We start from the raw sequence: 14,802 nt of genomic DNA on the forward strand, positions 1-14,802 counted from the left end.
CATTTGTTCCAGCTTTGACCTTGTTCCATTCAGACTGGAGTGATCCAAGCTTAATTTTCTTCTTCCAGGGAGTTGAGGATACTAAAATTATGATTCAAGAGGCTAAAAGAGGGAGTATAGAACCAGTGATTTTGCTTTGTGCTTTCCCAGCAGGACTCCAGCCAAACACCTTTCTTACCTAGCTGCTCTTATAAAGGTTGTGCCGTAAGAGCTGCTCTTATAAAGGTTGTGCCCCTACCTGGCACAAGCATTACGACCTGCGGGTTCTCACCATCCCAAAGCAAAGGTCTGCAGTAAGAGCAGAGTTCTCATTGCAGGACTAGAGTTCATCCAGCCCTTCATCTCCTTCCCATTCTTGAAAGACTCCTGTATATGACTGTCCTGTAGCTGAAAGGACTGTAGTACTTCAGGATGGCTAGATGCCTTAGGCTGTCAGTCCAGTTCTCCCCAGTCACACATCCTTCACAGCGTGCACGGTCCATCTAGCTTAAGTACTGTATCTTGTTTGCCACGAACACAGGGTGACCTGCACTGGCACGCTGTCGGTCTGCCAGGTTCGAGTGACTTGACCTCTGAAGAAGTTTAGGATTCTGTCTGTTCTTCATGGAGAACAGGTTCAGTTAGCCCAGGTTTAGATCCAGGTTCATTTACTCCAGAAGACTTATCTAGGGACACCGTTATGCTTGGTGAATAGTGTGGATAACATATGGGATTTACCAGTATACACACAATTAACTAGGATTACCTAAGCAAAGCATGTATGTACACTGTCTCACACACTGCATGGCATATTGCAGTAGACATTTGAATTCTTGAATATCTGCCTAGAACCTAGAATAAAAGAGATCAAATTCACCCAAGGAGCCTTGCCTAGAACCAGAGAATTGTTCCAGGGTTTTTTATCACAGTTTACAGTTTTGATATTGCATTAGACTAGCTTTGCAGTCTGAGCTCACCATGAATGCTTCTGAATTCTTAGACAAGTGTCTTTGTCTTTTGATTATTTTTCAGGGTTGTCAACTTCCTTTCCTATAGACGGGACGTTCTTCAACAGCTGGTTGGCCCAGTCTGTTCAGATTACCACTGAGAACATGACAATGAGTGAATGGTCCTTGAACAATGGCCATCACGAAGACAACACCCCAGGCCTTTCTGAGGAGCTTTTACAAGATGAAGAGACCTTGTTAAGTTTTATGATGGATCATTCTTTGAAATCCCCGTTCAAGCAGAGCGAAGCAACTAAGAAAGTTAAAAGCAAAACCAGATCGAACACTAAGAAAAAACTGTCAAGAAATGGCTTGAACACGCTCTTCAAGAGTCACCAGGCGGGGGATTCCGATCAGTGGACTAACAACATCAGTGACTTATCGGACGATGCCACAAAGCCCTTTGCTCGCGATTCAAGACCTAGCAGGTCAGAGAAAGGAACGGCAAAGCCTCACGCAGATCGCAAAGGGGCTGGTGAAATTAAGAAAGCGGCAAAGAAAGGATCTTCGCATCCTCCTCCAAAAGCAAATGATTCTCATGCCTCTTCGGGTCTGAGGAGCTCCGTCAGCAAAGATGAGGAGACAATGAATTGCTCTCAGTCTGAGCCCAGTTCCCTGGTTAAAGTGCCTGACTCAGTAGGTAGTCCGAAAACAGTCGTGAGGTTTAAATTACCAAAGGACAACAGAGGGACTAGGAGGTCACCGATCCAGAAGCCTGACACGATTAACGGGCCTCCAGTCAGTGAAAGGTCAAAGGTCCTTTTGCACCATTTTGACAATGAGACTGATGGCTACTTCTCTGATGCAGAAATGAGCGACTCCGACACGGAATCCGGTAGTGGCCGCGTGCAGCGGAGCCAGTTAGATTCAGGAAATGAGGATATTGTCAGAATGAGTATTTTGGCATCCTAACTCCACTAGATTTCCCAACTGTGACAGTTCTACGAGGCCTAAACCCAGTTACAACTGCCATGTTCAATTTCTGCCTGGTATCATAACAAAGGGGGTTTTTAATGTGTATATATAGTTTAAAATTCAGCACTGTTGTCTTTCTCTTCTCTATATGCCTGAGATACAGCTTAAGCTTCACCAACATAGATTACTGTAACAGTAGTTGTCCCTCCTTAGTTACCTTCGGTATCCCAGTTAAAAGAAACGCAAGCATGCGCATTAAGAGACTTGTGCTTGCAAGCAACGAGCAAGAAGACATCCTACAATCCTAATAAAGAGGTCTGATGTAGCCAGTAACCGTTGTTTCTGCAGGGATGACAGTTTTATGGGCATTATTTAAAGACAGACAGATTTCATGCTCTGCCTGGGATTACTGCCCCTGTATGTCAGGGCGCGCAGTAGAGGTACTATGATAGCCGCCTACACATACACATGCACACACCCCCCTTAGCAAAGAAGTAACACCCTGGGTGTGTATGCGTGTACACAAGGAGTAGGATAAGCGATTCTAAGAGAATAAAGCACAAAAAGCTCATTGGAAGAAAGCACTTATGGGTGGAGGAAAACAACATCCTATTTGCAGTTTGTTAAATCCTTGATTCTTTTTTTTTCTCACCTTTTCAGTCTGATCAAAATCCGTCCAGGGGTCAAGAGCCAAGATGTGCCCCAGCGCTACATCTGTCAGAGCCAGAGTTGGGCAGCACTGTAAACAAGTCATCCGAGGCTTTGGTTAGATAGAAGATACACATCTTTGTGCTAGAACTGCCATGCTCTCCTGCTCTCCACTAATACTCCTCCTGAGTAGCTATGGGTATCTGGTGATGCGATGTAGACCTTGGAGGTTATTTGAACGCTTTAAGGCTGTTTTGCAAATTGTAAACAATTTACTCAGGTTAATTGAGGAGCCTTTACCAAAACAGTTGGGCCAAAATTGAGTGGGGTGGAGGAGAAACATTTCCTTGAAAAAAGAGGGGAAACCTTGATTTGGCTGAAGCATTTGATCAGGCAAAAGAGATGATGCCAGCACTTCATCTTAAATGATTGAGGCTGCACTCAGCTGTGTGGGAAGCTGTGCAGGTAAACTCCCTTTCACAGCTGTGGATGCTTGGCCCCAGGTCTAAATGTAACATCGTTTTAGAGGAAATTAAACTATTTGCCTGTATCATCCTGTTTTCCTACTGAACACTATAACAACAACAAGTTTATCCCTCCCCATCTTTTTTTTTGTTTTTTAAATCCTAGTTAAAAGCTGTTGACTCGTCGTAGGAGGGTGATTCACAGAAGCTGACATTCTAAATATTACAATAATTTAATGCATAAAATGTCCCCAGTAAGCCTTAAATGTTGTTTTAAAAGCCCATGTTACCTATGAGTCAGGCAAATTTCCATGTTTGCACTTAATTGCACCATTACTTCAGTTTTGGCTTCAAAGGTCACAGTTAAGTCGCGCTACATGTTTTATTGGAGTGACCCCAGTGTGAGCTCAGGGAACAAAAAAAAAAAAAAAAAGGAATTCACTGAAACTTTTGTTGTTGTTGTTGCTGTTGTTTTTTAAAAAGTAAAAAAGTTAAAAAAAAAACAAAAAACAAAACAAAACAAAAAAACCACAAACCATACCTGGGACACTTCTGCAACTGGTAAAAACCCATCACTTTAAACAAAAACCTTGCAGTTGTCAAACGAATCAGTCAGATCATTTTGTGGATGCCAAAGAATATTTTGACAGTAAAGCAGCACAGCCAGAAACCGGAAACTTGTCATTTTGAAAACTTGGATGTAATTTAGCAACAAAGGACTAAAGACACATTCATGACACACTGCTGAGGCGATAGATTCCAAGCTTGCTGAAGAGGATGCCTGTCGCCGAGACCGCATCCTGCCGTTTTGATTTCTGACGCTTTTTGCTCATTCCACTCTGAGCTTTCTTTTGAAACTCTGGGACTCCTAAAATTGACTCTCGTGGTGTTTTAGAGTAAACCATCTTTACCAGCCTTCAAAAGTCCTTGTTACCAGTTAAATTGCGGCCGAATAAACACATCCGTGGATAATCCCAACTGCTTTAAAAAATAGAAAAGAAAGAAAGAAATCGACTCTAGAACCAAACCATTGGGTGTTTCCCTCATTTGGTAAATTTTGTTATACAAATAAGAAAGGAACCACCCAAAACGTGGTTATAAATTTTAGCATAATTCATTGAGGTTGGAAACTAAAACCTGCTCATTAATTAAGGCTCAGTATGTTCAGATAATGTTAAATACAGTAAATAGGACTTAGTTTATCTTATCAGGCTTGCTAGCTTTAGCTACAGTATCCTAGTTATAAGAGTCATAACAATAATCAGTATGCTGCCTTTTTAATGAATCTTGCTTCCGTGTGCTTCACTTCAACTATGGTAAAACAAATCCACAAATTTCACTGTACACAGCTTCATTCATCAGCTTCTGCATTCCTTGCCTGCTCCGTACAGGAAAGCAAACGGGGACGGACTTTAAAGAACAACCAAATCCAAATGGTTCCATGTTTCTGTTGAGTCGTCTGCAGCACTGTGATACACTCCATTGTTACTGTGAATAGGAAAGAGTTCAGAACCAAAAGAAAAAAAAAAAAGGTTGTTTTAAACAGTCACGGGACTTCAGACATCATGATTTGGGATCAGGGAATAAAGTTACGTGCAGAAGGGCCAAGTTTGGCCTGGATGGTTTGTAAAATGAGAGGAAGCGAACAGAAGAGTTTATCAGAATTACTGGGAGAGAAGCCGAAAGAGTGTTTAATAGACAGTGGCAGAAAATGTTTCTTTTGTAAACCCTGTTTATGAGAGCACTCCAAACTGGGTGTAAATGTTTAACCCTTTGTCTTGTGGCTCAGTTAACTCTCCGTAGTTTGTGTAATTGCTGTGGGATGCCTATGACCGGAGTCTTGAATTCACCGGCATCAGAAACAACAATCATTCGTGTCTGCATCTAAAAGCAAAGCCCCAAATCCAAGGCTGACGCACGCTCCCAGCTGCGCTCGTCCTGCCCTGGCGGAGTCCCTGGAGGTGTTGTAGGAGTGCCCACACAATGAGCTGCGCCATAAATGCGATGGGGTCACCCTAAACAAGGCTTGCAGTGGGTGTTGGGAGGAAATCTCCACACCTGTGTTGCCAGCCTGCTCCCGCTTCCTCGGTAGGGAAGCTGGTCGCAGATGGAGTTGGCTCACAGGGAAAGGGGTGAGGACCAACGGGAGAGAGCAGAGGGGGTCACTGCGGGCAGTAGGCCAGATCTAGCCTCACTTCCAAGCCAGTCCAAGACCCCCTCTCCTGTCTTTCGCAGCCCCTCCAGCAGCCTCGCAAACCGCCTGGAAATGAGCCAACACTTAGTCAATAGGCACTTGGTACCTGGCTGGGTTCCTGAATGGGAGAAACACTCCACATGCCCCTTGCTCCCACATCCTCACCACCTACTTAGTTCATAACAAAAATGTTAATATTGAGGAAAGAGAAAAATGTTCCAGGGAAATATTTTTGATGTATTGTAAATGTATTTTGAAATGAACAAAAAGAAAAAAATATAATGGTTTATTTTATTAAACAAATGTTGTCTTTAAGATGATGTATAAACTGCAGGAATTGACATTTGCACTGTAAAAGGACCTGTTTCCTTGGAGAAGAAGCACCACAACTGTGGGTTAATAAGATGATGACACAAGTAGCTATGATCAACACTCATGTCTCGTTCATACAGAACAATCAAAATTAGTGTTTGAACACTGGTGGCTAGTGGAGTTTCCTGAAGACAGTTCTGAGTTTACACATTCATTTTCCCCTACATAGTTTTGCTCCTCTGGAATTGCTGGATTGGAGATCTTCTGCACCTTTATTATTTTTTTTTAATGTCTAATTTTTGGATGACATTTTCCCTCAAAGCACAATGGAGTACTAGCCATTTCAACATGAAGAGACCAGGATTCACTCCCCCTTTGTACATAGCCCTGTTTATTTTCATGAGCCTGTCACTTAGCTCCCAACAAAAACCCCATCATCATTAAGGGACCTCTTTTTCTGTTGCCAGGGCAGCGTGTTAATTTTGGTTGTTCTTTAAGGAAATTCCCATGTATTTTGCTCCATTCCACACACGAAACAGACCCGCTTCACATCAGTTACAGGAAACGATATGAATGTCACAGGAGGAGAAAACCCTTCTGTTTTCTTTGTTTCAAAGAACGTGATGTGCCATTTGTTAATATAAAAGAGAAATATTGAAAATATATTGAAAAGAGCAATTTTAAATTATTTTTGGCTTATGTTGCAATATTTATTTTCTTGTATTAGAAATTCCTTTGTAGAGAAAAAAATGTATTTTTCATTAATGCAAAAACCTATTTCTCCTTTTTGTACATTTTCCATGTTAGTTAATCCTTAAAGCAATATAATGTATCAAACTTGTTCCGTGTGAGACTGTATTATGCATGCTATTTGTGTTGCCTTGGAATAGCTCTGTCTGCCATTATTTTCATCATGTTTAGATTCAGTGTATGCTTTAATACACATTGGGACCATGCCCCATTGCTTATGAAGAAACCTTTGCATTCCTCAATGTGTTGGCAAATGCAGTCAATAAAGCAGTGTTTTATGTGTACGTTTGTGTTAGAGTATTATGTAGTTAACAAACTCGAGTGGAGCAAATACACCTTGGTATCAAAAGACCCATCTCTTCTGCATCCCCCCTTGCCTGGTAAGAGGGATCCGGTTGTACTACATATAGGACATTCATTTGTTCCTGCTAAGGTTAGCTGACTGTTGGTTCCCTAGTAGTCTGATACGTGTGTGCCCTGTCTCCTTCAATGAGCAATAGCCATCTATCACCCCAAGTAAGTTAACACTTAGAGAAGTCACCTGGAAAGGTATGTTTGTCAGCTCTGTAATTCACTGGTTGGGGGAGGCTGAGCAGGGCTTTATAACATTTTAGCAGAATACAAAATCGGTTTGTATTCATTGTGAATAAGTGGCGTAGATAGAGTGTATCGAATAAATGAGCTGCTTTTTCTCTGGGGGTATAGACTCTGATTGCTGACGTGCTGTCCTCTGGTGACTGTATTTCCATTGGTTGGGTAGAAACACAACAAAATACGTCTTTATTTAGTACAGCGTCTTTCAAACAACCTGCATCCCAAAATGCTTTGCAGCCAATAGCAATCCCAGCCATAGGGAGAAGTGAAGTGGAAATGGAAAGGAGATGCTGTCAGCCAAGAATTGAGAAGAGATGGAGATATATGAAGAGGAAGTTCTGGATGACAGGGCTGCAGAGGAGAAAGTTCTCACACCAAGAGATAATGTGACACTCAGGGAAAATGTAATACTCCTTTTTCTATTTATAGCAATAAAAACCAAGGCATAAAACCAAAAGAGATTGTAACAATGACTTACATTTTCCTTTGCACATCATTTGGTTTTCAAATACTGGCAACATGTGACAGCTTCCGAAAAGGAAATATTCTCCATTATCTTTATAGGATTCAGGCTTGTAGAATACACTCACCTTTAAAACAAAGGAAGCTCTATTAAGACCAAAAGAAGATTGGTTTAATGAGGGTAAGAAAACTAAGGAAATAATTATATTACACTTTTTTTTTAAGGCGGGGCTTGTGTTCCTTTGGGGAAAAAAAGTGGATTTACTTGAGGGCACACGTACAACACACGAATAAACATGATATAACTTGGTCTCGAAGAAATGTAGGTTGGAAGTTAGACAAAGGTTTCTACCTCGCTGAGCACTGACGTTCTGGAAGAAGCCCCCTATAAGAATGGGGCGAGCCTGGAAACGTTCCACTTCCTTTATCATGGAGTTTATTAGAGAAATTACATGATGTGGCCTGTGACCGTGAGGGAACTGCCTGCAGCGATCCAGTAGGTCCCTTCCAGCCCTGCCTTCCCACCACACACGACAGCCTCTTCCAACAAAATGCCAAAAGAATTTCCCCCTACTCCCCGCCTCCGCTCGACGCAGGCTGTCTTGCTTTCCTATCCGTACATACATGCCAGGCTTCACGGTGACAGTTGCTTGGCACTTCTGAAAATTCAGCCCAGCTTAGCTCAGGATCGGCACTCCAAATCGGAGGCATCCAAAATTATTGGCCACTAAACAGTCTGGCGTTTCAAGATGGTTGCAATGCTGTTGAAGTCAATTGAGTCGAGTCCCATAACATCAGTAGTCCAAAGCGAAGGGCTGGTCTCTGCCTCCAAACCCTGCTGATCTAGGTCCACTCCAGGTCATCTCGGCTATCACCGTACTACTTAAAGAAGCGGTCTCAGAAATCCAGAACCAAGCCAGATACGACTTCCTAGAACAAGTTTTCACCTCTAATTGCATGCGTGGTAACCTACAGAAAGCAGGTGTTATCAGTGCAGTGTGCACAGACAGCCATGTCCTACATGGCCTACAGCTTCCACATGGCACTGCACTGATCTAGTCGGCATGGCTAACAGCCTGTGTCCACAACTGACAAGATATGTCATACCCCATCTACTAAATGCAGGTGGATCAAGGTCCCCCCAGGACCAGGGAACATTTCCAAAATGCAAGATACTGGCAAAGGTGCATAATTCCCCTCCCCCAAAATGGAAAAGCGATGCTGTCAGCCAAGAATAGAGAAAAGGTGGAGATCCATGAGGACGGAGTTCTGGATGACAGGAGTGGTGGCTGACCCACATCATTTCTGAAACGTGATGGCAAGTGAGGATGTTGTACCAGGTTTGAGGGGCCGTTATATTGATGGTACTATTCTGTGAGCTCTCAGGCACAGACCCCAACTGTACATCATACCATCATAGAGAAGCAGGGCTGGAAGGGACCTCCAGAGGCCTAGTCCCCCTGCCTGAGGCAGGATCATCCCGCCCTACACAAATCCGCTGTCTAATCTCTTAGCAAAACTACATACTCAACCCTGACGCCACACAAGATACCACCCTAAGAATCACGGCAGCCAATGTCTTGCTGCTGTCAAGGTTGTTAATACACGCTCAAGGGCCGTGTCGACGCAAGACGCTGAGTGCGCAGTACTTCCTTACTACCGTGCAGTAGTGTCACGTGGCAGGAAGCGTGCTGCCACGCTGCTGAGCATTAGTCACAAGCTAAGAGCATCGCCTAAGCGCCGTTCAGTGATGCTACTGGGCAGTAACTCTGGTTACTCTGAAGTCATTTAGTACTTGTGTATGCAAGTACACCCACACCCACACCCCCCCCTTTAGAGAAGTCTAGACTGCTATCTTCTGATCAATGAATATGATCCGTCACTTATTTGTCACCGGTCTGGGGGATTTTTTTTTAATGTCTCAGTAATTTCTATTTGCAGAAGTGACTAAAGGGTCTCTGTGTTTCCTTGAAATAAGTGAAAGCCTAGTTAATAAATGTGTTTTGCTCAATTGGCCCTGTAAGTTACTAATCAAATAAATGCTCATATGTTTTTGCCTATAATGTATTTTGCTAATAATTTCTATCATTCATAAAGAAAAAGTCTCTAAAAACTGTGGGCACAGAGGGGCCTTTTTGTTGGGGGAAAAAGCATCCAAATCGAAAATGCCACATTATTGTATTTGGATGTTTAAAAGCAGAGGCAAAGGATCAATTTATTGTAAACTAAGGATGTTATTACTCCTGCTGTTTTACAGCTCCCATTGCCTTAGGCATATCTGTTATGAACTTTCAAACTCCATTGACTTGAAAACAAGCCACATGATGTGCTGGTGTGATGTGCACTTTTAGCATCTAACATGAACCCAGGCATCCAGAGTCCTTTTAAAGTTATTTTTCTTTAATAAGTGCTTTACTTGTTCTATACAGGGGAGATATGAAAGCCTTATGAGCAGATTTTGTAAAGCAAGGCTCAAGGATGGACTGCAAAGCAGGTAGTGCTCAGTAATCACTGTCTTTTCATTGGGAGGGTTGTAAGTAATGGCACCGTTATTCCCTTTCCTTTAACCAAGGTGTTAATTTGCAGACAGGCCAGGAACTGGCTCTTTGAAAAAGCAGCCATGGTCACCTCGCATCTTCAAAGATACAGCTCAGACGCCATAAGGAAATATAGCCGCAGTCTGGACGAACTTCTCAATACAGAGTAAACCTGCCCAGGGGCCAGCAGACCTGTCCATGTCCCAGAAGAATTCGGCCTGATCAGACAAAACGTACTTTGGTCCTACATAGGCAGCCCAGGTTTCCCTATTTACTTTATTCTTCAGTTGTCTTCTGCTGCTCCTAGTCTACTACAGAGCTTGTAAGTGGGAACTGCTTTCCAAGGGCCACGCTGCAGTCTGATGGAGCTGCTGTGCTAGCCTGTCGCCACTTGGGCTAATCACAGCATTGCATTAGTACAGGGGTGGGCAAAATGTGGCCCGTGGGCTGGATGTGGCCCACCATGCCATTCTGTCTGGCCCAGCGGGCCCCTAAACATTTAGAAAATTAATATATATCTGCCCCTGGCTGCCTGTCATGCGGCCCTCGATACCTTGCCAAAACTCAGTGAGCGGCCCTCCGTCCAAAATCATTGCCCACCCCTGCATTAGTAGCACTAGGACCGGCTGTACAGATCATTTGGGGATGATGCTAACTTTACTTACCTTGCCCTACCAACAACGCTGCGACTGCTGAAAAATTCGAGCAACAGGTTGGCGAGAGCACATGCGATACGTTTTGAAAAGAAACAGCTGCATACTTTTAAGGACAGATCTTCTAAAATCCTTGCTGTCAGAGTGAGCAGAGGTTCGCTTGGAGAGTGAAAGCCACCCTTCAAGTCTCAGTTCTGAAAAGAAGGGCTCGCCTGTAAAGAACGGCACTCTCTTTAACGATAGAGATGGAAATAATCAAGTCAGGAGGGTACCACGTCTAGGAACCTCACATCCTTTTAATGACTTGATTTAGGAGTGGACTGAGGATATAAAAGCGTAACTCTCTTCACAATAATGAAGCCACAAGTTCAGATGAGCTTTTAGCCTTAACAAAGTTACAACCCAAAGCGCAGCAGGGACCTGTGATCTCAGCGGCTTTTCAATCTTTGATTTTTATTTTTTTTTGTCCCCATCTTGCTCTAGTTACCGTCAAGTCTCAGCATTTCCCTCACCTCCTGATACTCCTGAAACTCCAGCTGGTCCCGTGAAAACTCAACCATTGCCTCTCTGAAGAGCTGCTAGACTTTGGTCAGCCCTTGCTTTAATTTGGGGGGGAAAAAAACGAGGCAAATAAACCTGCCTCCCAATGACATGACCCAAGCAAATCGTCCAGGCTCCAGAAGGCAGAAAGCACAGGCTGCATCACAGGTGCTGAGGAAAGCAGATTGTTTGCAGTGCAAAAACCCAGCGATCCCCCACGAATCCCATCCAAATGGTCGGACAGGTACCGCATCCAGTTCCCCTCATCAGTCAGGTCCTCTGAAGACAAGGCAAGTCAGGCTGCTGCTGACATGCTCTCTGCAGGGTTTCCAGCACCAGGGAAGCAATCCATGTGGCACTTGGCAGCACTAGAGCAGCATGTTACATTTCTCATCCAGGCGTGGATTAACTGAGACAAGGTGCACTTTATAGCTTTAATTGCTACAGCTGCTCAGTGCTGTGGTGCAGCAGACCTCTAAGTCACTAGCAGCACTGCCAGGGGCAGCGAGACTCAGGACTACTTAGATGCAAAGCCCTTGGGCACTAGCCCAGGACATCCCTGCAGCAATCCAGAAGTGTGAGTGAAGTCGTATTCTCCTAGAGCTGGCAGCAATGGGCAAGACCCTAGCTGGTGCATTTAAGGGAAAGAAAAGCAGGTCTGCAGTGCAGGGTGGCTCAGAGCTAGTGCCTCCAGTACCCTCTCCCATCTGGGCATTGCTAGGGGCAATAAAAGCTTGCAGGTTTCCAGGCCAGGTTTGGGTAGCCGTGTCTCATTGTAGATCACAAGGAGATTCTAGTTTTCTGCGGACTCTCCTCTACCCATTACAGGTTTGCACCGCTGGCTCAGGTAAGTCATGTCTGCGGGCTGATCCCAGCCACTGAATCCTCACTTCCCTTGCTGCCCTCTCATCCGGCCACACTCGGGCCTGCCACACCAGAGGCTGCAGGAGGAGCTGCATGGTTGTCCTCTCCTGCTCCCCTTTGCTACCTGCTGCCTCCTCAGGGAGGAAGAGAACGAGGACCTGGGGCAGGAGGCGAAGGCGACGCAGTGCTGCCTCTGCTGCTGTGTCGAAACGCGGGCGCCGGGATCAGAAGCAGCTGGGGCAGCGCCACCCCAGGCATCAGTCTCGGTCCCCCCCCCAAGAGCGGTGCCAGCACTTCCGACCATTTGTATCAGGACTCAGGCCCCGTGAAAGCCTAACAGTCGTCTTAAAATAATAGATGTTGAGGTCTTTTATTGCCTCCTGATCTTTTTTTTTTTTTTTTTTTTTTTTTTTGAGCCTTAATATTTTCAATCTTTTTTTCACAGATATTAGGGTTAGAGAAATCCTTTTTTTTTTTTTACAGAGACAAACCTGAGTCTCCCACAGTCGCATGACTCCAGAACCTGGGTTTTTAAAGAAAAACAGCAAATGCCACAAGAGTCGGCTGTCCAGTGCCTCATTCACCACCATGGCAATGGGATGCCTCCTGTTTTGACCTCAAGGGCCTTTTCCTCTTAGCCTTTCTTGGAGGACCGTGTGCTCCGGGGAGCAGGGCTTGAACGATCGGTCCCTATGCTCTGCGCTTGGTCATTCCAGACCTTTAGGCTTCGGTAACCTCTTGGTGAAGCTGTAAAACTTCAGTTAAGGTTTTACAGCACTTTGAAATATTAATGACTTTGTTGTTTTTTAATTTTCTCAATATAATATTAACAAAAATGTGCAGGAAACTTAGAAATATCAATGTCCTTTTTCCATGCACATATCCAGGGCTGATTGGCTCTATTACTACAGGCCCAAATAACCTAACTTTTCCCCTTGGATGATTCACTTTTGACAAGGGACAGACGAGTGAATAGCCATGTCAAGACATATGCAATGGGACCTCTGTTGCCTTTCAAATAAGGTGCGGTATTTGTGCACAGGGCACAGCCAAACAAGTGGTTCTCTTTGCACAGACAGTGAAGGAATGTCTCTGGTTTTAGTCCCAGGAATTGTCTTTCTTATCATGAAAATATGCCAATTCCAGACTCCTTTCGTGACAGACACGAAAGAATGCTAGGAAACACGTTTGCTTTCATGAGATGCAACCTCGGCCAACTCGGAAAGGGAAACGAGCTAAAATGAAATGGCAAAGTGCTTTTAGGTTAAACAATCATGCAATAAATCAGTGCAAACAAGGATGATATGTAAGACTGTAAGTATGAAAAACTTCTACTTCCCTCCCAAGCAGCATGCAATAGAGCCGTGAACCTGTTGCATACAAGTGCATTAATTAACATTTATGGGGCAAAAAGCCTACTTTTGCCTGCTCCAAAGACTTAACATTAGTTTCATAGGGAAGATGGGCAGCTTGACACCTCTAGAAAGACCAGACTCTCTTATTTCAGTAAGAGAAGATTCTCCTTGTGCGTAAATAATGACTTGCATATCCTGTTTGCAGAGCAGCCGCCGGAGGATATCGTCCAAGCAGATGCTGAAATCTGATCCCATGCAGAGGAGAGCCAGGTTGAACCTGCATGTCGCAACCTCGACGTTGGATGACACATGGTCCGATGCTGAAGGACATAGTGCAGCTGCCTTTTGAGGTGGCATGGGTCTTGATCCCAATGCATTAGTCTTGAAAGCCATTTCAGAGAAAGCCTGGGCAAAATTTATAGGTGGATTTATCCCACCTACTAAACACTAAATAAAATCTTCAGTGAGAGATGGGATGGCTCGACACTGTTAGGGATGGCCATGTCTAGTAGGCATCATATCGGTGGCTGCCCGTGGAAAAAAAGAGGAATCCATCCGTTACTGATGGATAACTACAAACTGCTCGAAGTGGTTGGAAACAACACTTCACATGAGGGAGCCCAGAACCGGGGCAAGAGACCGACCGACTGAGCACAAAATGACCCTGCTTTTAATTTCTGGACTCCTTCTCTTAAGCCACATACGAGTACAAAAGCACCTTCTAAAATGAACCTTCTGCTCTTTTAACGCTCACATGCAAATCAAACAGCTGAAGAACATATCATCATAATGTGAGCTGGTCAGAAGCCAAAGGAAATAACAATAAAATTGCACTTTGCCAGACAGGGGATGAAATATCGGGTAGCTCTGCTGTAAACATGACTAATGGTCATAGGACAACTGCCATGCTACTTGAACGATGCTTTTTGTTAAGTGATAAATGACCATCTCGCGGCAGTTATATGGTCCCACTAATAGCAGGATTCCAGCCTCACACATGCTAAAGATAATCTGCCAGCCCCTCAATTTACTGGATATTATGCCATCAGATCCCAGGAAGATTAGCTCAGCATGAGGACTGCGGTTATCTCAGACATTCCCACCAGCTATTATCCTCAGATCATGGGAGGTCAGAGCCCCACTAAAAATAGTCCCAGGAAGCACCGGTGTGTTGGCTGGCTGTGACGTTGCTGGATGCCCCACAAGCTGTCAGGCACCGTTAGCAAACTAAACAGATCCCACAGTCTGCAAAATGCATTCCAGTAAAATCATGCACAGACACCAACGTAGCCTCGAAACCTTTTCAAAGGCTGTTGTAATTTCACACTCGCGACTGAGGAGAAGGCGAGTCCTTCTCACGCCGAGCTGATATCTCATATCTAATTCCCAACAGGAAGCCCACTTGTCGATCTCCTTCGTGATAAAGGAAGTGTCAGCAGACCACACAGGACCAAGAACGAAGGCTTTCAGAGTGGCAAACTCATACGAAAGACAAAGTCAAGCTAGTCCCTCTGCCAGGCTAGTCTCT

The 14,802-nt window shown here is 44.3% G+C and overlaps 1 protein-coding gene across 5 annotated transcripts in view; it reads left to right on the forward strand.

Annotated features, from left to right (window-relative positions):
- JADE2 (jade family PHD finger 2) overlaps nt 1–6,553 on the forward strand; it is a 144,552-nt gene extending 137,999 nt beyond the window's left edge. For 3 of the 5 annotated variants that reach the window (XM_019478521.2, XM_019478517.2, XM_006262162.4), the window contains one exon: nt 1,012–2,435. In XM_019478521.2, the coding sequence (XP_019334066.1) occupies nt 1,012–1,898 (887 nt within the window). In that variant the 3' untranslated portion in view covers nt 1,899–2,435. Of the gene's footprint in view, nt 1–1,011; nt 2,436–2,561 lie in introns of those variants that run through there. The other 2 variants (XM_019478518.2, XM_019478522.2) reach the window with 2 other exon arrangements.
- Nucleotides 6,554–14,802: the final 8,249 nt, after the last annotated feature.

Source organism: Alligator mississippiensis, chromosome 9 (genome assembly GCF_030867095.1).
Source record: "Alligator mississippiensis isolate rAllMis1 chromosome 9, rAllMis1, whole genome shotgun sequence".
Lineage (NCBI taxonomy): Eukaryota > Metazoa > Chordata > Crocodylia > Alligatoridae > Alligator > Alligator mississippiensis.